Here is a 25338-nt window from a genome sequence, read left to right as displayed (position 1 = left end):
ATTTTTCTGGTTTTCAGTCCCATTCACTCCCTCATCCCAATCAACATTCATCAGATTTATTAAGTCTTTGTGGATTCTGAAGATTACTTTTATTGTTTACTGCATTTCTGGGATTTCTAGAAATCTAGTGATATCTCCGAGGCTGTCAATAACTCTTTTGTATAGCTATGTTACTTTGTATGTTTAACAATGGCACTCTGAAAAAGAGTGTTATATAGTCTATCTTCTGTCAAGCCAAGTTTGCAAAACATAATTGTTTATGAACATACAAATATTCTAGTTTACCAACATACACTGTATTTCATACCTGTCTTTACAGCCCTAGGCAACCAGCTAATAGGAAAATATTAATCTAATCTGATGGCATTAGTTCAGTGAGGATCTTTCTAATGCTTGGTGTGCTACATAAAAATGTTTGCCAATAAAGATTTATAATTCGGGAACTTCCGTTGGCGCCACCTTCTTCGCTGAGCTCCTAATTAAGGAGCTCCGTATGGAACTTCGTAAAAGCCAGGAAAACGCCGGCTTTAATCTCTTTCTCTGGATGAAAGAGAAAGATAAGAGCTGCGGGGGTGTGGTAGACCTCCCCAGGAGCTTTGTTTTTAATTAAGCAGAGCCCTGTGGGTCGAGAGTCCCATAAATATTCCTGCCATAAGCTCCGACTTCAGTGCGCTCCTGCAAAAGCAGGAAAAGAAGAAAGTGTCCATCTCTGCTAATTGTCTTATCTTTATGGATCTCTTTAAGCAGACGGAATGAGTGCGAGCGAACAATTATTGGATTGCAAGTATTTTTGATTTCCTGACTTCTACCCTTTTAAAAAGAAACTTCCTAGAGACATTGTGGTTTATTTTTTGAAAAGAACAGTGAGGAATCAAATTTTGCAAGTTGCTTTTCAGAAAAACTTGAAAATAGGAGAACAGGAGTTAAAGGTTTTGAAAGAGATTCCTCCCAAGATGTTAAGGGATAGAAAGGACTTTACATTTTTTACACAAGAACTTAAGAAATACCAGATTCAATTTAGATGGGAGGTTCCAGTTGGTTTGACAGTGTATTATCAAGGAAGGAGATATCGTATTGACACAGTGCTTAAGGCCAAAGATTTTCTTTCTACAGTGCTGAAACTTGAAAATAGAAATAATAGAAAAAAGAATTCAAGAGACTCAAATGGGTGTGGAAGGTGGGGTGATTCCAGTGATGTTACCATCTGAGGAACAACCACAAGAACAAAGACTGACGAGGGGAGCCCTTAAGCGTAAAGAAAAGGAGCAACAAACTCAAAGTTAGGTAAACATTTTGTTGCTTCAGCTTTGGAGAAAAACATGGCATAGTGGTTTATTTTTGAAAAGAACAGTGAGGAATCAAATTTTGCAAGTTGCTTTTCAGAAAAACTTGAAAATAGGAGAACAGGAATTGAAGGTTTTGAAAGAGATTCCTCCCAAGATGTTAAGGGATAGAAAGGACTTTACATTTTTTACACAAGAACTTAAGAAATACCAGATTCAATTTAGATGGGAGGTTCCAGTTGGTTTGACAGTGTATTATCAAGGAAGGAGATATCGTATTGACACAGTGCTTAAGGCCAAAGATTTTCTTTCTACAGTGTTGAAACTTGAAAATAGAAATAATAGAAAAAGAATTCAAGAGACTCAAATGGGTGTGGAAGCTGAGGTGATTCCAGTGATGTTACCATCTGAGGAACAACCACAAGAACAAAGACTGACGAGGGAGCCCTTAAGCGTAAAGAAAAGGAGCAACAAACTCAAAGTTAGGTAAACATTTTGTTGCTTCAGCTTTGGAGAAAAACATGGCATAGTGGTTTATTTGAGAAAAGATATACCAGCCAAGTTAATAGAGGCAGATATTCACGGAAGATATATTGCTATTGAACTTACAATAGAAACAAAAAGACCCTTTTGTTTGGTATATATGCACCCAATCAGCAACAAGAAAAATATTTCATTATTTGCAACAATTTAAAAATCATGTTATTTGCTTACAAGAAACGCATATTAAATTATCAGATCAAAAGTACTTAATAAACTCAAAGTTAGGTAAACATTTTGTTGCTCCAGCTTTGGAGAAAAAACATGGTATGGTGGTTTATTTTTTGAAAAGAATAGTGAGGAATCAAATTTTGCAAGTTGCTTTTCAGAAAAACTTGAAAATAGGAGAACAGGAGTTGAAGGTTTTGAAAGAGATTCCTCCCAAGATGTTAAGGGATAGAAAGGACTTTACATTTTTTACACAAGAACTAAAGAAATACCAGATTCAATTTAGATGGGAGGTTCCAGTTGGTTTGACAGTGTATTATCAAGGAAGGAGATATCGTATTGACACAGTGCTTAAGGCCAAAGATTTTCTTTCTACAGTGCTGAAACTTGAAAATAGAAATAAAAGAAAAAAAAATTCAAGAGACTCAAATGGGTGTGGAAGCTGAGGTGATTCCAGTGATGTTACCATCTGAGGAACAACCACAAGAACAAAGACTGACGAGGGGAGCCCTTAAGCGTAAAGAAAAGGAGCAACAAACTCAAAGTAAAGTTCAGGATTCTGCTACAGAAGCGGTGGGAGGAGCACGGCCGAAGATAGCGGAGGACGATCTTCAGCTGATTGCTCAAAAGCTTCAGCAGGCCAGTAATGGCAAATGAAATCTTGACTTGGAATGTCAATGGTTTGAATACAGCTCAGAAGAGAAGAAAAATATTTCATTATTTGAAACAATTTAAAATGATGTTATTTGCTTACAAGAAACGCATATTAAATTATCAGATCAAAAGTACTTAATAAACTCAAAGTTAGGTAAACATTTTGTTGCTTCAGCTTTGGAGAAAAAACATGGCATAGTGGTTTATTTGAGAAAAGATATACCAGCCAAGTTAATAGAGGCAGATATTCACGGAAGATATATTGCTATTGAACTTACAATAGAAACAAAAAGGACCCTCTTGTTTGGTATATACGCACCCAATCAGCAACAAGAAAAATTTTATAGAATGTTATATGATAAATTGATTCTATGGGATTATAAATCGTGTATTATATTGGGAGATTGGAATGGAGTAATAGATACACGAAAGGACAAGAGAATTTCTTCTAAGAAGATACCTGCACACGCAAAGCTGCCTAAATCCTTTTTTGACATGATAGAAGATTTTGAGTTAAGAGATGTATGGAGACTGCGGAATTTGGAGGAAAGAGACTATACTTTTTCTCTGATAGGCATCAATCCTTCTCACGTATTGATTTTATTTTAATTTCTAATGATTTGCTTTTTAGGGTGAAGAAAACTAAGATATTTCCAAGATGTTTGTCTGATCATAGTCCTGTTTGGATGGAATTGCAATATGGAAAAGAGGTAGAAGAACTTGGAGATTAAATGAAAATTTGTTTAGATATCAGGATAATGTAAATCAATGTAAAAAGCAGATGAAAGAATTTTTTGATTATAATTTGAATAATGAAACATCGATAGAAATGGTTTGGGACGCCAGTAAAGCTTTTATGAGAGGTGTATTAATATATCTTAATAATAGACAGAGAAATAAGCAACAAAGACAGCGTAGGTATTTAGAAGAGGAAATTTATAAGAAACAACAATTATTAATACATAACCACATGATCAAAAACTTAAAGATGCAATAAAGTTACTACAGAATCAATTTAATATGATAATGGCTGATCAGGTGGCAACAAATATACAATATGCCAAACATAATACTTTTGTAATGCAAATAGACCTGGTAGGTGGTTAGCATATACTTTAAGGAAAAGACAAAAACAACGTACTATAGAAAAATAGAATATAAAGGTAAAGAGATATCAACAGGATAAAATTAAAAAGCTTTTTAGAATATTATACAAATTTATATCTTAAAGATAATATATTGAATAGGGATATTGATAATTATTTGAAGGAATATAAGGTTAAAAATTTAACTTTAGAACAAACGGATGAACTGAATCGGCCTATAACCTCTGAAGAAATTATTTTGGTAATTAAACAATTAAAATGGGAAAACTCCTGGTACGGATGGGCTTACAGTTAGTTATTATAGGAATTTACAGGATGAGATGTTAGGTCCACTTAAGGAATTATTTAATCAGATACAAATAGGAGGGGGAATTCCCCCCTCATGGAGAACCTCTTTTATTTCATTGATACCAAAGAGGAACAGGATTGTTCTAAACCTGGGAATTATAGGCCAATCTCACTTTTAAATAATGATTATAAGATTTTGTTAAAATAATAGCTAATAGATTAATGTTGATTCTGCAGCGAAGAATTCATAATGATCAATCTGGATTTATAAAAGGGAGACAGATGAGGAATAATGTTAGGCAGATTGTTAATTTACTGGAGTATTTAGAAAAGAAAATTTTATTCCAGCAGCATTTATTTTTCTCGATGCAGAGAAAGCTTTTGATCGATTGCATTGGGATTTTTATTTAAATTAATAGAAAAGATGCAATTTGGAGATGGTTTTAAGAATAATTAGGGCAATTTATGGAGAGCAAACAGCACAGATTATAATCAATGGTAGCTTAACAGAACCTTTTAAGATTGCGAAAGGAACAAGACAGGGATGTCCTTTATCACCATTATTGTTTATTTTAACTCTAGAACCATTATTGGATAAAATACGAGAAGTAAAGGAGATAGAGGAATTAGAGTTAGACAACATGAATATAAGTTAAGAGCTTTTGCAGATGATTTGGTGATTACTTTAACAAACCCTATAAATTCTAGTAAATCTTTGTTGGAAATAATTGATCAATATGGGAAGGTTTCAGGGTTTAAGGTAAATCAGAAAAGACAAAAGTGATAATAAAAATATGGCCAGACAACAGAAAGAAAAACTAGAGGAAATAACAGGATTTGAAATTGTAAAGAAGGTTAAATATTTAGGGTTTATATTACATCGTCAAATGTGAAATTGTATAAGAATAACTATGAGGTTTTATGGCAAAAGTTCAGAAGGAGTTGATTGTTTGGAAAAATTGCAATTATCTTTGCTGGGGAGAATTGCTGCTATTAAAATGAATGTTTTACCTAGATTTTTATTCCTCTTTCAGATGATACCAATAATTAAGAAAGATAAGAATCTTGAGGAATGGCAGAAGGGAATTAATAAATTTATATGGGAAGGTAAAAAAGCTAGGGTTAAAATGAAAATAATTCAAGATTCTCGGAAAGGGAGGTTTAAAATGCCTAATTTTAAATTATATTATGAAGCAGCTGCCCTCTCTGCAATAAGTGATTGGTTTAATTTAACAGAGGATAGAATTTTGAATATAGAAGGTTATGATTTGCTATATGGATGGCATGCATATTTAATTTATAACAAAAAAGTGGATAAGGCCTTTAAAAATCATGTGTTAAGAACTGCTCTTCTGTGTTTGGAAAAATACTCTTACAAACTAAATTATAAGGTTCCTATATGGGCAAGTCCTAGACATACAATAGAGAATATAAATATAGAACAGAATCAGGAAATGATTACATATAAAGATCTTTTGTATACTGAAAGAGGTAATTTGCAGTTAAAATCTCTGCATATACTAAAAGAAGAAGCGAAAAATTATACTTGGTTTCAATATGAGCAACTACGTGCTAGATGGAAGGAAGATCAGAAAATTGGTATAGAGCAGAACGAGGGAAATTTGGTAAAGCAAATTAGAAATCAGTCTCAGGAGCATATAAAGAGATTGTATAATGTGTTACTTGAAATAGATTCTGAAAGGGACTTGGTAAAGGACTGTATGATAAAGTGGGCACAAAATTTTCAGGAGCCAATATTATTGGAAACTTGGGAAAAATTTGGGTTAGAAATGTTAAATTCACGCAGGCACAGAATCTGAGGGAAAATTTTTATAAAATGTTTTATAGATGGCATCTAGATCCTAAAAAATTATCGTGTATGTATCCAGATATGCAAGCAAAATGTTGGAGATGTAATTGTGATGATGCTACATATTTTCACATTTGGTGGACTTGTAAGGACATAAAGGCCTTTTGGATAAAAATTTGGTGGATTTTACAAAATGTTTTGAAAAAGAAGATAAAGTTCCTGCCGCAATTTTTTTGTTGGGAATTATTACGGATTGTACAGTAATTGAGACTAAATTGATTTTAAATCTAATAACTGCAGCAAGATTACTAATAGGACAATATTGGAAGAAAAAAGAAGTACCAACAATAGAAGAATGGATATTGAAAGTTGCCAATTTGGCTGAGATGGCGAAGATATCAGCCTTTTTGAAAGACAATACGCAAGAAAGATACTTAAAGGAATGGAAAAAATGGATTGACTATATTCAACGTAGATATCAGACTAAGAGTTATCAGACTGTTTTTGAATGATTATGATGTATTATTTTTGATTGTTTTCGGGGGAAGTTAGGAATTGATGATTGTAGGGGTATAATTAAGTTGGGACGAAAATTTTTTAGCATATGTTTGTTTTATTTTTAACTATACCTTGTGCTCGTTCCGGGAAGTCAGGGGGGGGGGGTTGTGAAGGGAGGGGGGAGGGGAGGTGGGGGGAAAGGGGAAAAAAATTTTCTGTTAAACTTTTTGAATAATAAAAAAAAAGATTTATAATTCAACTCATGATGACCTCACTGCTTTTAATTTAGCAAATGACCAACTGACTACTATGCATGTGAATAGAGTTATTTCCAATTACCTCCTATCTTTTATAAAAGAATAGTAGTGGCCTGCATGGGCTTGACCGCTGTGCACAATTACGCCAACCAGTTCATAGTTTTCTGAAGGAGCCACTTTCTTCTGTGGAGACCCTTTACAACCCTGATCTAGATTTCGTCCATTGTCACCAACTTCTGAAGAAGAATCTTGGCGAGCCATTCCTGAAACTGTATAGGGTTCCATATTCAGCATCCAAGGGAACTGTTTAAAATGAAACAGATTAAATTTAAACCTGAAGTAGGTTGCATGTTAATAAATAATCTTCAATTATGCAAAATGTATAAAACCAAGATGAAGATAGAATATAATAAGTTACTTTATTGGTTGGAGAAAATCATACCATTTTCAGTTTCTCCAAACTCTGCCTAGCTTTTTCAAAATGACCCTTTGAGGCAAACTAAGAACTTTAACTTAAAAATAAAGCCCACAATCATTTTATATCTATAGAAAAAAGTTATTGCATTTTTAAAATCATCATCACCACTACCACCACATATTTTTAGGCAGAAGTTTTTTTTAAACCTTTAACGTTACTAGTCCATGCACCTATTCTAATATAGACAGGCTACGTGTATATTTGATATGGAAGAGAACATAAAAATAAAGACCATATTACCCCTAAATATGTAATTAGACAAATAAACAAGATAAGCTTACCTTGATCTGTTCATCATATTTTATGGAACGTCCACTTTCCCAATCAAATCCAAATCTCATGAGGTGTATCACCAATACACTGGGTAGAGCTTTAATGCAAGTCCGTTTCACAGTAGTTCTCTTAAAAAATAAACCAAAGTTTCAGCGTAATACTTATTTTGGTCCACTGTTTGACTATAGGAATTTTATTATTTTACCCCTATAGATTTTAAATTTGTTCCACATTTGTGCTAATTTCCTTTCTCTTTGCAGCATTTTTAAAGAAATAATTCTTAAATTCATTGGATCCATTGAGGTCTTTAATATGTCTACTGAAAATGTATATATAAAATAATTATTTTTATCTGGCAGGAAACCAAAATTAATTCCCAAATATAAAAATAAAATGAAAAATTGAAGATTTTTTAGTAATCATGGCAACAAAGTTAAAAGTGTTGATTTCTACAAATTTCCAGTGATTAGAAATACATATATTACACATATGTATATAAATACATATATACAAAATACAGGATTGCAAACAAAGGACACGAACAGGAAGCTATAGATTGGAAATGGTCTTATGACAATGTTTCATATTCTTGTTCAGCCTGAAAATCAAAAGGAAACCTTAAGGATTCACTACTATTCAAGGTAATTTTAAGGGGAAAAAAATAAGGGACCTCTCTATACATGTCATCTTAACCCTGAATAAAAGTTGAATGAAGATTTAATTTAAAAACAAGTACATATGAAGCATATATAACTAAAGATAGACTCAAAATTTCTCAGAGCAGTAATGAATCCAGAGGGATCTCTTCCCATAGAAAAATCAAATACTTTTGCTCTTAGATAGGTAGAAGTATTACCTTTTCTTTACATTTCTCACAGTAGTATGCATTACTTCCTTCCAGAATCTCTCCTCTAACGAACTGATCCAATGAAATTTCTAGACTTTGACATGAAGTGACCCCTAAATTGAGAGCTACAAAGGCTTCCTCTCGTTCATACCTACAACATAAAAAAAGAAGAATATTAAGACATTCAAACAAAAACTAAACATTCACAATTGTACCCTATATGTTAACAATGCCATAAGATTTTATCTATTTCAGTAATCACTTTTATTATTTATTAAAAGTATGGCAAACCACTGAATTGTACCACTTGTATATGGCATGCTTTTTCTTTTTTCCTTTTTCTCTAGTTTTTCCTTTTTCCATATTAAAATACCTAAAAAGGAAGTATGCCAATCCAGGGTCTGTATACATATCCTCGCCAACCTCTATCTTAATTCTAGAAAGTCAAGAAATCCAACAGCTTTGAATTGGTGTATCCAAAGATTTCATTTGGTACCAATGGCAGAGTGATAAAAATAGTGATTTTTGTGTTTGCCATCCATAAGTTTACAAGAGTTGATCTCTTTCTTCACCTATAGATTTTCAGTATGCGGAGACGGAGATCTGCTCTATCTTGTGATACCTGATCTTCACTTACCTGTGAGGACAATCCTTACAGATTTTCTGATCAGAATATATGCCCTGAAAGGTGTTTTTAAAGATCTGGTCTCTTCCTATTTTCTGTAAGAGATTGAAAGGCCAATAGCAGATTAAGTATATATTTACTGAAACAATGACACTGAATTACTATACCAATGTACCAAAAATGTAATTCACCTTAAGGTATTCATCCATTTGATCTATAAGGCTGGTGAAGAATTCATAAGCATCTTGCTGTTCACGTACATAAAGCTCCTTGTTCCACATCTTAAAGATCTATAAAATATAGATGAAATCCATTCAGTTAAATGCTTCAAGATCTGTAAATGTCACTAGAATGCACTAAGCAAGCCAATCGAAACAGGAAGAGCAAGGTACCTTATCTTTACCCAATTCTTTTTATGAGCAAATATACCTTCTTCTGAGAATACTACTTTGGATTCTCCTTGTGAGAATATTACTAAAGAAAAGAATACTACTTGAGTCTATTTGCAGTTGGGAGGCTAATAAATTTAAACAAACAAGCAAGTAAACAAACAAACACAAACAAACAAACGTTAGGATTCTATATCACTGAGAGATTATAAGTAGGGCTAACTAAAATTAAATGTGAATCCTTTATAACATTACTGTTTTTTCAAAATGCTGTGATCTGAATTATCATTTAAAATCATGATGAGAAAAAAAGAAAGGGAAAAAAAGGATTCATACTTAGAAAACAGTAAGTGATACCTTCCAGAAGTTTTCCGGTATATAATATTGCAGTTTGCTTTCCATTAAATGACCAAAGAGGGATTGAACTTGATAGAATACACTGTCATCAGGATTGTCCATGTTATCATCAATTGAAAGCAATGCCTTTAGAAACAATTTTTAATAGTGTTTATTGAAGGTGCAACAATATTTATTTCCAAGTTAGTATATATTATTTGTATTCATTATGCTACTGTAGCAATTAATTATAATATTCTGGTACAAACCCTTGGATCCACTGATAACCATGAGCTTTGTTCATATTGTTATCAGAAAATCATTAGTTAGCATTAACATCTTGGTGACAGAAAAAAACCTTTGTTTTAAGTAACATGGCTCTGTCTCATTGTCATCTGTTCCTCATCCTGAGCAGTTATGTCATAATCTGTTAAGAAAGTGATGGCTAACCTTTTCCAGACCGAATGCCCAAAGCACATGCAAACCCCCCAAATGCAATGTGTGCTGCCCCCACGCATGCGCCCCAACCACTCCCCATGCCCGCACATAGCCCCTGTATGCACCCGACCCTCCATGCATGCCCTCCCCCCCGTGCGTGGCAGAGACCTGAAGACCAGCTGGTTGGTGGGAGGCACGTGCACATGCGTGACAGAGCCGAGCTGGGGTGACCGCTCACATGCCCACAGAGAGGGCACTGCATGCCACCTCTGGCATGTGTGCCATAGGTTCACCATCAACCAGATATCTTGGACTAGTGTTTTTGTTTTAAGAAAAATTAAATCCATGCCTCACACCTCTACTGCAATCCTTGACAATCAGCTCAGGAAGGAACATCACCATTCCTTATGAATGCCCCTTATTTTTGCACAAAATTCTCCCAATTTGGCATTTATTTTCCACCATAGGAAGCCACTAAATCCAACAGGCATTTAAAATTGAAATGTTTAAAACAGCCTACTTAAAAACTTTCTGATTCTTATTTCAATCCTACATAGATTCCTTACCAAATTTATTTTATAGTACTAAAACACAAAATAAAATAAAATAAAAAGATAGCCGTTTGCCCTGTATTCATACTGAACAACTGGAGAATCAAATTTAATTTTTCTTCCTTACCTCGGCACTCAATCATGTTTGACTATCCCAGGACAGACCTAGTCCGTTAACCAGTTGTTCACATGGGTCAATTTCAAGTTGCTGCTTATCACCATAGTTTTATATAACTCTCTTTCCTTCCTGAGAAACTTCTATGTATATAGTTAATAGGCTTGCTAAAAACATTTCACAAGACTGTGAATAAATATTACCTCAGGTAGACCTGGTTGCATATACAGTTGCTGGAAAACTGCATTCATATAACAGGTAGCTCCACCATTCTTTAGCCCCACAAATCCAAAAATGGATCGACCATCTACAGGTGGGAGATACTGAGGGTAGAGGCAAGTAAAAAAATAATAATTGTAACATAAAAGAAGAGATGTAATTTACAAAGAACTAATGTTGCTGATTGAAATATTTGCTTTAAGGATGGAACTTACCCATATTGATTTTATTGAATATATTTTTATGTAAACCTCTGAGTAGTAGTATTATTTGCACTAAAAAAGCCAGTTTACTTACATCAAATTCCTTGGAAAGAGCTGGATCAAGCTGGTGATGCATAGAAAGCAATTCTTTCGTAATAAGCTGAAGATTTGAAGGTGAACTATCAGCCAACATTACCAGAACTTCATATGCTGCCAAGCGACTATTCACCGTACTGCATCTAAAACAAAGGAGTCAATTATTCATTGTCAATATTCAGCCGTTAATACTTGTAAAATATCATAATCTGTTTCCAAAGAGAATCAATTGAGGTTTAATGCCTTTCTGTTCAAAGCAATTCTAAAATCATAAATTTAATTTCCTGGATGAGTTAAAGCTGCTATATTGTACATGCAGATCAAGGATATAGTTATTTTTGATTCCACTTTATAGAGTAATATCTGGTGGAGGATGTAATTAAGGGTGGACAACTTTTATTGGGTCGGGCCACGGTTACCATTTGATTCTGCACATATGATCTCAGAAATGGGGAGGAATTACAATTCTGTACCAATATTAATACGGTAATATTAAATGATGACTTGTTGCCCTTTTTCAGTATGAACTGCTGGAGTGACTTGACTAAATCAAACTTGATGGAAATTATCAAGATGTCAAAAACATTACCCTATGAACAGTTTCCAGGTGCTCTGGAAGCTGTACTTTATACTGTAAGAAATCTAGAAATATACATGATAATTAAAAATCATTAAATTGGAGTAAAATAAATTACTATTTAGAAATAGCAATAGATTTGGATAAATGAAGTGATATAAAATTGAGAATGTGGAATAAAACAAATCTTTAAAGATTATTTCTCTACACATCCAGAAAATATTATTTATTTAGCATATTTTTAATTTATTCAATCCTAAATATTTTAGGTGGATTACACTATAAGAATAAGAGAATTAAAAAGTAAAAGCACAATGAAATTTAACTTCCATTCCACATTCTCTCTACATGAACCACAGAATATTTTTGCTTGGTTCCCAAAGAATAGCGAGGCACAAGCAGGCTATCATAGCTAAGAGAGCTCTCTCTTCTGACAACCAACTTAACTTCATTCAGCAAAGGTATTTATTAAGGTAGGTAAATATTAATAAATAACCTAGGACTGATTTATAATGATGATATCATGAAACTCCCTAGTAACCTTTTTGAGGACATTTCTTTTAGTTAGTAATTTCAGAATGAAGATAACTGAGTGAATAATAGGAAATGCAGAAATTTAAAAATGAAAATGCCCCATTTTGATTTACACATGGACAGATCTGATTAAACAAGTAACATAATACACCCCATCCCCTATACACTATTCTTTACTACCACCAATACACTAATATACACTTTACTTTGGGTGAAAATCTTGCTGAGTAACAGCAATGCTGCCAACGGGAGAATGACTATTCAGGATAATCCTAGATGCTCGGAAGAGGAAGTCATCCAATAATGGTTTGATCAAAGATGAACCTATGTAAAAAAAGCAAAACTATTATTACCAGCTAAGCATTAACATATTTGCAGAAAGCATTTATAGAACAGACTGGTATATTGCTAGATCCACAGGTAATCAAAGAACATATATTTCTCGTAGTTTTCCAGGTTCAAATCTGGCTTCCCCATTAACTTGTCTGACAAAGTCATAAAAGAGGATCACATGATTCCAGGATACTGCAATTGCCATAAATATGAATCAGTTGCCAACCATCTGAATTTTGATCACACGACCAGAGGGATGCTGCAAGTGTGAAAAACAGTCATACATCACTTTATAACTTCAAATGACCAAGTAAACAAATCGTTGCAATTCGAGGACTACCTGTATTTATCCTATATCATATTAAAATGTTCCATTAAAGTTAGAAAAACTGTTGAGTATTGGCAAAGTTTGAATTTCAGTCCAACCACCCATCCATCCAAACAGGCACAATAGGAGGGAATATATAGGAGGGAATAATAGCTCTTGATCAAATGTAAAACTTTTGTCAGCATTTTAAGTATAGCAGAGGAATACACAGAAACCTTATCTACCTTGGGGTTGGGAGACTTTTCAAATGTTCAGAGGCAGGAAGAATGCAGGGGACACCTCTGTCAGAAATCTTCCACTGACCTTGAAGGAGGAACTTTGATATTTTTCTAATGGGACTTGGAATGATATTCTAAAGACCACTCCTTTTGTTTTCTAGGTAACTATCCTAGAAATAATATTTTAATCGCATTTGCACAGATTTCCTACAAAACATTTATTGTGTTTATATCTTTCTGTATCTAAATTATGTACATACACACAGACACAAACACAGATATAAACACAGAAATAACTGAATAGAAATAAGCTTCTTGTTTATATTTGATTTAGTGCACTGTATGATCGTAGCATCTTACACACCATGCTGAAAAAGTAAAATTCCCATACAGCAGCACTCCCTGGTTTTGTAATAAAGATTTACCTGCAAGCTTCCACATAATAAGAGTATTTTCCAAAAGTCAAAGATGATACTGATAGTAGCAGAATGTCATAATTTTTAACCGAAGTTGTATTTACATTCAACTGTGGAAAAGAATAAACAATTCAATTCACTGAATTACAATGTAATTAAAACATGAATAGTTACCTAACATTTCCTTTTCTGCTCCACAAAGTGAGAGAAGAGTCTTAATAAGTCTTAAATGTCCTGCCAATAACACATTATCAGCTTCACTGGTTTCACACTCAGCTGCACGAGTAGGTTCAAAATTATCCAACCAAGTGATTTCATCCTCCAACATGACAGCTGGACTAATTTTTAATTGTTCCATTTCTGAAGCTATGTGATAGAAACCAAACAAAGGAAGGGGAGAAGGAAAATAGTAAGCACACCACTATATTCAAATAATCCAAACAGAAACATAATTTAAATCAACACTAATTCTAATTTAAGACATGTGACATAAAGCAAGCATTTAGTTTAAAAATTTATGTAGTTCCACTCCTTTAAAATGACATGACTGAGATCTTTCAGATAGTACAATCTGTGGTTCTGTTACCAGAATCAAATATGACAATTTACATTACAATAATTTCACACCTTAAAAATCATTTTAGAAATAGTTATTGAAGAGGTATAGTTTTTCCATTTACTCATATAGTTTATATAACTATATAACTGTATGTATGTATGTATGTATGTATGTATGTATGTATGTATGTATGTATCTATCTATCTATCTATCTATCTATCTATCTATCTATCTATCTATCTATCTATCTATCTATCTATGTATAATATCTTATGTATAGTTAGTTTAAAGAATCTCAGAATTATTCTGGTTACTTATTAAAGCTCTATAAAGATGTTATTTCTATCAACAAGACAGAAGAGTTTATTTCCTTAGCCATAAAAGTGGGATTAACAGATACTGTTATTCTTCTGATTATTTAGGATAAATATAAACTGTGGATTTTGAACTAAATGACAGAAAGTTTAAGATAAAGTTCACAAGGAAAAATTGTAAGAATAAAATAGTTTCAGTTGGCTTTTTAAGAATAAATGGTTTTGTTGTTGTATACCTAGGATTCTATTATTTTTTTTGGATAAAGAACATTTTCTTCTGCTATTTAAAGCAGTTTTAGTTTCTACTACTTACATGTAAGATCGTCCAATAATTGGCATCTAAGATCAAAGTACTCTGTACATTGGGACAGGTGTCTAAAAATGAATTCAAGAAATTAATATTAAAATTCTTAAAAGCATATGATATAATTTGTAGAAATTGTTACTGATACATACATTGTTTTCTCATAAAACATTTTACTTTGAGCTAATGGATCCAGACATGCACATTTTATATTAAAAAGTAAAATTGCATTTATCTTGTAATTTGTGTAACTGGGAAGTTAAGATTGACCTATATTATATTTACAAAAGTACAATAGCTTAAAATCTTCATTAAAAACAAATTTGCTACTAGGATTTTCTACTTGTTCTAATGCCTTTTAAATATATTCCTGCATGATCAACAGAATGACACTTTTAAACTAAAAATGTAACCAAAATTTGAAAAAGATTGAAATGTAGAGATTGGCTTACAAAGCAATCTTCCAATTTAGGACAACTGGAGAGGCTGCTATGTGTTATTACAACTTATGATCTCCCTCTTGAAGTAATTAAGTGATCTCAAACTTTGCACTGAAGACTCAAAAGGATTGCATTGGGAAAAAAATGTCCTCGGATTTTCAATAAAATCATTCACCAACTATGATTATGTTGATAAATACTAAATTAGCCAACATATCAGCAGTCCCACACAGGAAATGTTAAATTTGATTCTTTCAACAGTAGATGAGGTTACTGAACAGTCAAAAGACTGAAATCCACTTATCCACCATACAACCCCATCTTTTCTCCATGACCTTGGTGGGCAGTGGGGGGGGGGGGGCAAAATAGCATTCCCATGTTTAATTTCTTCTATACTAAGAATATAGAATATAAAGTTTATTATGGTCATAGACCAGCAAAAGACAAAAATTTATTTACAATAATATTAATATACTAAACCATGGATAAGTTGGGGTAAAGATAATTATCTTAAAGTTACCTAGTGACTTTTTACAGATGAAGGTGGACCTGAAACTAGGTCCCCCTTTTCTAGTACAACTTAACTTATACAGATAGTCCTTACTTAACAACCACTCATCCAGTGATTCTTATATTATACCAAAGGATAATAATGGTCTAGCTCAGTGGTAGTCAACCTGGTCCCTACCGCCCACTAGTGGACGTTCCAGCTTTCATGGTGGGCGGTAGGGGTTTTGTCCGATACCGAAGCACTTTCCTTTTTTTAAATTTAATTGACTTTTTAAAACATTTTCATAGCATTATTTAAAAAAAATTTCATTATGTTTTCATAAAATTCCCTGTGACAATTTAAATTTCTGAAAATATACTATTTGTATTGCCTGCACGTAAGTTTAGTTCATGTTACATAAGTGAAACTAAGTGGCGCTAGAATAGCTCACACATCTCCCCCCACACCACCCATCTGTAACAGACAAGCAGAGCTGGTAGCCGGCACCCCCCCCCAAACCCAATCCATGATGCGTGAGAGGCATGCGCAGACGACAATATACGGAGCATTACTGTGGAACCGGTGGACGGTTAGAAAATTTTACTACTAACAGAGATACAAAACTACTCCTGGTCTAGCTGTTCAACAATCCTTCCACAGCACCCCTTTCTAGGCTGAGCCTGACAAGAACACAACTACTATAGCAAATCAACCTTGTAGGACATCATGTACTGAAAGCCATAAATGGCTGTAACATCAGTTATTTACCAAAGCTAAAGCTATTGCGTAATCTTTGTACCATATCCCTGTCTTCTCATCTGAAATGGATACAGATAATATTCCCCAAATCTGAAACCAGTTTAAAGTCTGTCTTCTGTCTGTTTTCCATGACAGTTATTTTTTGCTGATATTGTTTTGACTTCAAGATTTAATATCTTATTTTGTATTTAAATTATTTTATCACACTAAATGGAAGCTATTTAGAAACCGTGTTATGGCATACCACAACAATGAATAAAGGGAAGGAATCCAATTCAAAATTATTAGCTTGACCTACTTTTTTTGTGCATATTATAGAGTCACATAGTTAAGAATACATTAACTTGGCAAAAGGCTATTACAAATTATTTCCTTCAACTCTCCATTTAAAAAGTTCTTACATGAAGAAATGGGTATATTAGGGCCCAACAATTTCTATATGACGGCATCGTTTCCACAGGAGATTGAACACATTCAGATCACTTCTAGCACTTAGGTATTTTGCTTCTCTGGCTGAGTTATTTTCATTTAAGTATACATTTCAGACAAATACTTATGTTTTACTCTGTTTAACTCATGCCTCCAGCTTACCTCTGGTTGATTCCTCTCATGATGCTGGTAGGTGACCAAAGGGGCAGCTGGGCTGTAAGAATGACACTCAAGAGAAATTGGTTGGGTTTCTGAACCTCAGGATGAGCCAATGTATCTGTCTGACTAAGGGTATATAATTGATCACAGGCAACACGACGAATCTGGAAAAAATAAAAGGAAATACCTGGTCACAAACCTTTTGAAACAGAAGTACTTTCGGAATCTGGAAAACCAGCTTCACATTTTGCTCACTGCACATTAAGTTAAGCTTTTTAGCATGGATTCATCTGAAATGCCTTTTATGGCTCTTTTATGTACTATCTTTTTGTTACGCTATCCCCACTAAGCTCTTTTTTTGTTTTGAAATTCTGATTGACAGTTGTACTACCCAATCATTATAGTCTCCCTCGCTAATGGTCTGAAAATCAGAAATCAATTGATATCTTTTTTTTAAAAAAAGCTATACTACCATGCTAACAGTAAAATTAAATAGAACTATGATTAAATACATTTCTAACTAGATAATTTTCTCCATACAGGAAATGCTGACAAGTTACACTCTGCATGAAGCAAATATAATTTTGATTTTAAACTTGTATACATGCATTAATAACCTTTAAAATAATGTAATGTATGTGTGTCCTCGCCCATGTGCACCTCTCTTATCCTAGGAGTTATATGCAGCATTTATCAATCATGTAAAAGTAGCTTATGTAAGTAGCAAATATTTATCACTTTTTCCTTATACAGATCTGTCCATGTAAAAGATGTTTATATTGGTAATGTCCTGAAAAAAAATATCTATGAAACAGAAATGCAAACTACTCACCTCAGCACTTGGTGAACCAAGTAGTATGTCTATGATAAAATCAGCAACACAAGGGAGATTGTAGAAAGATCCTAAGATTAAAAAAATCATATGTTTTCAAGGTGTTTTATTAAAATATGTTACATAATTTTATACTATTAACATTCATATGTCATTTCAGAAAATATGCACACAGATGGTCCTCAACTTAAAACCATTTGTTTAATGACAATTTGAAGTTATAATGGCACTGAAAAAAAGTGACTTATGACTGTTTTTCACACATATGACTGCTCAACATCCCCTTGGTCACATTATCAAAATTTGGATGCTTGGCAACTGGCACGTATTTATGACAGACATGTCCCAATGTCATATGTTTATCTTTTGCAACCTTCTGACAAGCAAAGTCAACTGGGAAGCCAGATTCACTTAACAACTGTGTTATACTAACTTAACAACTTCAGTGATTCCCTTAACAACTTGGCAAGAAAAGTTGTAAAATGGGACAAAGCTCACTTAACAACTGTCTTTGTTGTTGAACAACAGAAATTTGGAGCTCAACTGTGGTTGTAAGTTGAGGATTTATCTGTATGTAGCACTTATATCATATAAATTAACTGGTACATGTTATTACAGCATAATGCAAGCATTAATAGAAATAAGGAAAGGATGAAAGCAAAATTTGGGAAGGTTGGATTGAATCTTCACAACAGAATAGGACCACTTTATGTAGCACAATTATTAATGGAAGTGACATTAAATATAAAAGTGTAACAGGTTCCCACAAGCTTACCTAGTTGTTGGCTACGAAGTTGCAGACATGTAACCAAGAGAGACAAAGCCTCTCCAGCAATCAGCGCATCTTTGGTGGATACTGAATGCTGCCTCACACAGATTCCAGCATGTAGAGTGGTTGGTTCCCCTTCACTTCCTGAACTGCAATTGCTTCCTGCAATAGATTGAAAAGAGAGATCATATGAAAGCATCTTCCTTTTCAGTCTTACATTTCTCTCAGGTTTGGATTGAATTAGCTACTGGTAGAATCAAATGTTTTACAGAGAACAAACACTCTGCTTTTTCAATTAAATTAAGCTAATGCAGTACCTGAGCTGCTAAGCCGATTACGAATCCCAACAGGAAACAAGGTGTTGCTTTCTTTTATTGGCTGGCTGCTCCCCACTAGATCAAGGCGTCCTGCAGCTGCTGCCCATGAGAGTCGCATGAAACAGGCAACTGTAGATGTGAAGTCAGTCGCATCCATGGTCTGTAAAGAAAAAGGAAATTCTTGCTTGCTTGAGATAAAAAAGCAAGGCGACATTTCAAGTAACCACAAATCAGAGGGCTGTTGTGATCAGTCTATTAACATTCTACACAAAAAATATGTAACCTTTGTTTTAGTAGAGCTGTTGCTATTACTTACTTGTATTGCGACTCGTGCGGCAGGAATTATCTCCTCTACTCTAATGGAGGACCTGTCTGAAACAGATAGTTGCCGATATGAAGATTTCTCTGGAGTTCCACAAATGGACATCTGCCTGGTAGTTTGTCGAGTCACGTTACGGAAAGGGCGTGAAGAAAGTGTTTCCACTCCACATTTAACTACATCTTCATCTAATAAACTTGGCATTGTTTGCCCAACAAGCAAAAACCTAAACATAAAAATGTGCCGTTTGAACTATGAAGAGCACTGATTACATTAAGATCAAACTATTCAGCATATTACAAATTTCTCAGCAAATCAAACGCATACCTCGCTAGCTGCAAACAGATGGAATAGACTCCCTGTCTGGTTTCATAGTCTACTTCTGAGGGGATGGAATCTCTCTGCATGACATTCACTACCAAACTAGAAAACAAAACCATTAGCTTTCTTTAAATAATAGAAATGTGTATAAAACTAGTAATGAGACACATTTTTTTTCACAATAAAGTAACAAAACTGAACACTGCTTGTTTAACTGCATGAAAAATTACAGCAATTCTTATAAACAAAAGTCTGTTGAATGATTTATGTCAGGGGTGTCAAACTCAATTTCATTAAGGGCCGCATCAGGGTTGTGTTTGACCTTGGGGGGGGGGGAGGTGTGGCCAGGGTGGGCATGGCAAGCTCGATGTCACTCATGTTGGGGGCACCTGTGTCGGCCTGAGCACTCTGCCAATGAAAACAGATCTCGAGAGGGCTGCCCTCCCGAGCTCCACTTTCGCTGGCAGAGGCACCACAGGTTAGTCCTTCGCTGTTTCCATGGCAGCCCACGGGCCAGATCTAAGCACTCCATGGACCGGATGCGGCCCACAGGCCTTTAGTTGGACACCCCTGATTTACGTGATCTCTATACTACTATGGCAAAATTAACTTTAGGTTACTGTCCCAAGTGTTCTACTTCCAATGATGTAAAATTCTACTTTTTGGTATACACAAAGTAACACTCCTTCCTTCCTCTCGTTTCCCTGAACAATGGCTGATTCACTGGTGCTTCAGTTGCTAAACTGTGTATGAGATGCAGTAGTTAACATTTTTGGAACATCCCTGTCTAATGTCTGAAAGTTGACTCATGGCAACTGGACTTCTTTTCTTTTTGGTTTGAAATGTTTCACTGTTTATCCAAGTAGTTTCTTCAGTCTACTTGGATAAGCAGTGAAATGTTTCAAACCAAGAAGAAAAGAAGTCCAGTTGCAGGACTCAACTTCCAGATAACTCTACCTCTACTGAGAATCTTCCTTGCCTAATCCTTATAGTTTTACAAGCCAAAATACTGGTCAACTGCCAAATATATACAGGAATATGTTCAATGTTAGTGTGATTTCCTTAGTGACCTTGATACCTGTGATAGCTTCACATTTCAGCAAAACTGTTTTTTTGAAAAGCAAGTTCCATTTATCACATAATTCTTTAAGTAACGGCTTCATTTTCTTTCTTGTAATAGGACTAGTTTTCTGAAATCAGCCTCATAACAGTTATGCAGAGGTTAGGCCCAAACTAAAGACTGAGAGTCAGTTGTAGTTGGTACCCCTCTAGACAGTTGATAAGTGAAAGGAGAGAACAAATACTTTCAGTAAAATTGACTACTACCATGTATATAAGTTTGAAAACTACTTAGAAAGTAAGAACTGTATATAAACAAATGAATAAGTAAAACAAAGTAACTTATCTTCCTATAATATTCGGAACAGTTGCCTAAAATATGTTACAACATTTAATTTCAACTGACTTGTAAACATTCAACAGTTTGACCTTAGGTAACTCTTCAACTGATTGAAATATTTAAAAACCAACCTCAAGCCTCCTGCTCTAAGGAAGTTTTCACAAAACGATTTGGCACAATTTCTTGCCATTTCATCATCTGCTGTAGGCATTAGCTTGGAACTCAATACCTAAAAATATTCATAATTTCAGAAACATACAATTAAAGCTATCTCACCAATAATTTGCATGATTTCCTACTTGGCAACAAGCAGCAATATCTACTATTGAATACTATTCAGAATATCATGCAATTAAAAAAAAATCATCTTAATTCAAAGGGTCCTTTTGATCCACTTCCCACTCACAGGTTATAATGGTAAGTGGGAAGTGAATCAATACAAGTAATAATATAGTTTCTTGAACATTAACAAAGCTTTTTAATGTGTTAAGTTTAATTAATTCAGTACCAAACACTCATTTCATATATTTATAGTACATAAATATAATGGAAAAACAGAATTATAAAATGATGAGTGATATATATGATTAATGCAAGGCAAACAATAAAGAGTTATTTGCTTGCATAATCTCTGAGGAGACTGTAAAAAAAGATAATCTAAACCAAAAAAATGGCACTAATATAAAATAGGCAAATTGGTGCCTTTTTGAAATGCTGGACTTAAATTCTTATTCATTTTAGGCAGCTGGACCAGAGATAAGTTATTAGAAAAATTATAGTTCAAAGCAGTGGACTAAGTTACATTATGTTGTTTACTCCTGATTTATGAAGAGTTTCATTTTAAAATAATTGATTGAGCTATCTGCATTACAGTAACTAGACTTACTATAAATACCTTAACTACTATAAATAATAAGAATAATTGTAAATCTACCAAATTTTGCTATAGCGATCATAGCAAGCATTGAATAAATGTATTATTTTATGGTATTAAGAAGTCTCCTAACAAATAAGCATTGCTCTAGTTAACTCAGTACCTTTTCTATTGACTGACAGTTTCCCATAGTTTTTCTTTTAAGATAGAAAACTGTTCTAGCCTTACATGAAGATAATGGGAATAGGTAAAACATGTGTTATAAGTCTGACTTTGGCCTTTCTCTAGCCACAATTTCATTCTTACCTCAAGATTATAAAGCACTCTAAAGGTAGACATTCCTGGAGCAAAAGACCTGAAAAGACTTTCAAGTATTGAAGCCGCACTAGGTTGGTGTTGGTGCTTTGCAGACAGAGAAGGAGATTTTGAAGACTGAACATTTGTTTCAGATAGCAGTGTTTTCTAAGAGAAAAAGAAGCACAGAGAAAATGAGTAGAAGGGTATTCTTACATGGTCTGTGAAATTATTATAAATAACTCTCAGTGTCTAAAACAATCTTACATACTGCACTTATAAGCCCTAACAAAGTTTCAAAAACACTCATTACATTTTAAGCAAAATATATTGCTTTTTCAGAGCCCCCGAACTAATTATCTATAAATACACTATCTTGTAATCTGCTTTTTCCCCCAAAGTAAGCTTTGCCTAAGAATAATTTTCCTATCTCAGATTAAACTGTATATGTATATTTAGGATTCAGTGCCTGTTGGCTGCTGGCTTCTGAAGGCAGTTCAGCCAGGAGTATTAAGATTATATTAAATGAGCCTATAACTTAAACAGACATACATTAAAGATAATAAATTCTGCTGTACTTTTAGAGGAGGCTTGCCAGCTAATGGACAGCTATGCCAACACTGCACTATTTTCCAGTCCCAGTCGCAGTAAACACATTAGACACACTGTATGAATCTCTAGAAATGAAGTACTCATATTGAGCAAATAGGGAGTACCCACTTTACAAAATCAATATTCCATTTTATCCAAACTACCAGAAATCATTTTAATGTAGCCAGTGACAATTTACATTTTATCCTATAAGAACTAATAGGTTGCTTCAGCTAAGTCATTACAGTCAATTAATATCATTCTACTTCTCTTTTCACTCATTTTGGTATGAAAAGTTAAGAAGCAAATAAAACTTTATTATTATTAGTTTTTATCATTCTGGTTGGCAATTGGTACCTTTCGTCCGAGTGAATCTAATTGATCAAGAGCCTCCTGAATAGCTGGATCAGTAGGAATCAATAAAAGAAGCCTTCGAACTCTCAAAGTAATCCTGAAGAATTTAAAAAATACATAATGTACTTAGGTTTTTGCTGGAGGGCAGTCTCTGTGTATTTGCACATGCTTTTCAAGAATCTGGCTCTTTAAACTCTGCAGCCACAGCATTTCCATATTATATTAACAATGCTTAACTTACCTTGGCTCTTCCAGGTTAGCAAGCTGGTAAAGCATATCAAATACATTGTATACAAGGGCCATTACTACACCAGGAAGGGATTTTTCCTGAGGAGTAAAAAATAAATTATGAGTTCTTTCATCTCTTTTAAACAATCTTATTTGTAAGCATAGCAGCATAAATTTAAAAGTTGGCCTAAAGACATAGTTTTCCTTCCTTTTCTTGCGTAAGACTTTTTACACCAACTTCCAGCTATCTCCTCAAATTAAACACTTAATATGAATCTGCAAAGAAATTAGGACAACTATTACTGGTTTGTTTGTTTTTTAGTGAAAACAACAGAATTAGCAGATTACATTTTTTAGATCTGAATTATCCAAGTTCTGGAATGAAATATTTCTCTTTGAACTATTTTAGGGACAGCTCCTACTTTGGCAGATTCCCCCTTGTTATTTATAGCTGGCATTATTTCAAACAATTTGGATGCACTCGTTTCTGAAATTCTAGTAAGACTTTGTTTAAGTCTTAAACAGGTTTTCCATTTTAAGTTCATCTTACTTTCAGAATGTCAGCTTTCACCACCTTTCTAGGTAAATTTTAAGCTTCATGAGCAACTTGGGATTTTCCAGGAAACAAATGACAAAGATGCCCAAATGCATGTACTATGGAAGGATTATTGTGATCAATTAATCAATATACTTTGTATCTGGATAAAGGGGACAATACTAGAGAGCAAATCATGGGTGAGCAGAATTCATTTTAGAAAACCAATTTAATAAAAATTGGGGATCTGCAAAAACAAAACAAACCCCAATGCTAGAAAAGGAGAGATAGAAGATGCAATCCCTTCACTTAGAATTTAACTCTATCCCAAAGGTGCTTTCATAAAGGACTTTTTATTTATTTATTTATTTAATTAATTTATTTGTCAAGCTTATATAAGGTAACAGGTAAAAGTATAAACATAATTTGAATACATGAAAAGAGTAAGAGTAAAAGGAGTATTAGGACAGGGACGGTAGACAGACTGGTGCACTTATGCACGCCCCTTACAGACCTCTTAGGAATGGGGTGAGGTCAACAATAGACAGTTTAAGGTTAAAGTTTTGGGGGTTTGGGGTACTGGACTTCCTTGACTTTTCCTGAAGACGCTTCACTTCTTCACGGATTCCCCACCAGTTAATTAGAACTGGTTTGATGACAAATGAGAAGTCTTCAAGAAAAATCAAGAAAGTACAGTTACTTTTTTCAAAGCACCTTTGGGACAGCCATGACTTGGATGACTGATAACCTCTACAGACCTAACTCTGACGGATAGTACCATGAAAACTTAATGAAAAATATAAAATACACATTTCAGTTTTTCGTGCTTTACCTGTTCCATTGCGTATGATGAACTGAACACATTGCTACTGCTGCTGGATGAATCGGCAGAACTTGCTGATGGAGTTCCACTTCCCAATGTTTTTACAGTAAGTGATTGTTCATCAGAGAAGCCTAGCTGATGAAGCAGCTTCTGATCTTTATTCACTGTTAACTGAAATATTAAAAGAAAATCCTTAGATTTAGCAGACATTACAACTTGAAATATACTTACAAACAATTAACATACCAAACTATCGTTGGCAAAGATCTGAATATTGTCCACAGGGGCATTCAATAATTTTGCTATTTTCCATCTGACACTTCCGATGGTTTCATTGCTATGAGCCTGTAAAAGTAAAGATAATTTTGTCATTTATACTCTCTTTCTTTCTGCGCCAACTCAGGAAGCTCAAACTGCCCAAGGAGCTGCTGATACATTTCTACAGAGGAACTACTGAGTCTGTCATCTGCACCTCTTTAACTGTCTGGTTTGGTTCTGCAAACCAACAAGACAGACACAGACTTCAGAGGATAATTAGAACTGCAGAAAAAACAATTGCTACCAAACTGCCTTCCATTGAGGACCTGTATACTGCACGAGTCAAAAAGAGGGTTTTGAAAATATTTAAAGCCCCCTCGCATCCTGGAC

The 25338-nt window shown here is 34.1% G+C and overlaps 1 protein-coding gene across 4 annotated transcripts in view; it reads right to left on the bottom strand.

Annotated features, from left to right (window-relative positions):
- Nucleotides 1-25338, bottom strand: part of USP24 (ubiquitin specific peptidase 24) — a 92366-nt gene that overhangs the window by 17907 nt on the left and 49121 nt on the right. For all 4 annotated transcript variants that reach the window (XM_058178939.1, XM_058178937.1, XM_058178938.1 and 1 more), the window contains 23 exons: nucleotides 24937-25035; nucleotides 24700-24861; nucleotides 23346-23431; nucleotides 23108-23201; nucleotides 22172-22327; nucleotides 21123-21220; nucleotides 19599-19694; nucleotides 19269-19497; nucleotides 18953-19112; nucleotides 18642-18797; nucleotides 17867-17937; nucleotides 17038-17198; nucleotides 14767-14828; nucleotides 13755-13946; nucleotides 12492-12609; nucleotides 11173-11317; nucleotides 10860-10979; nucleotides 9574-9699; nucleotides 9019-9117; nucleotides 8840-8922; nucleotides 8212-8353; nucleotides 7364-7483; nucleotides 6687-6907 (listed from right to left, as the gene is read on the bottom strand). In XM_058178939.1, coding sequence (XP_058034922.1) covers nucleotides 6687-6907; nucleotides 7364-7483; nucleotides 8212-8353; nucleotides 8840-8922; nucleotides 9019-9117; nucleotides 9574-9699; nucleotides 10860-10979; nucleotides 11173-11317; nucleotides 12492-12609; nucleotides 13755-13946; nucleotides 14767-14828; nucleotides 17038-17198; nucleotides 17867-17937; nucleotides 18642-18797; nucleotides 18953-19112; nucleotides 19269-19497; nucleotides 19599-19694; nucleotides 21123-21220; nucleotides 22172-22327; nucleotides 23108-23201; nucleotides 23346-23431; nucleotides 24700-24861; nucleotides 24937-25035 — 2996 coding nt within the window. The remainder of the gene's footprint in view (nucleotides 1-6686; nucleotides 6908-7363; nucleotides 7484-8211; nucleotides 8354-8839; nucleotides 8923-9018; nucleotides 9118-9573; nucleotides 9700-10859; nucleotides 10980-11172; nucleotides 11318-12491; nucleotides 12610-13754; nucleotides 13947-14766; nucleotides 14829-17037; nucleotides 17199-17866; nucleotides 17938-18641; nucleotides 18798-18952; nucleotides 19113-19268; nucleotides 19498-19598; nucleotides 19695-21122; nucleotides 21221-22171; nucleotides 22328-23107; nucleotides 23202-23345; nucleotides 23432-24699; nucleotides 24862-24936; nucleotides 25036-25338) is intronic.

This window comes from Ahaetulla prasina, chromosome 3 (genome assembly GCF_028640845.1).
Source record: "Ahaetulla prasina isolate Xishuangbanna chromosome 3, ASM2864084v1, whole genome shotgun sequence".
NCBI classification, from domain to species: domain Eukaryota; kingdom Metazoa; phylum Chordata; class Lepidosauria; order Squamata; family Colubridae; genus Ahaetulla; species Ahaetulla prasina.
Note: the sequence above shows the minus strand (reverse complement) of the source record. Positions and strands in the feature narration are given on the sequence as shown.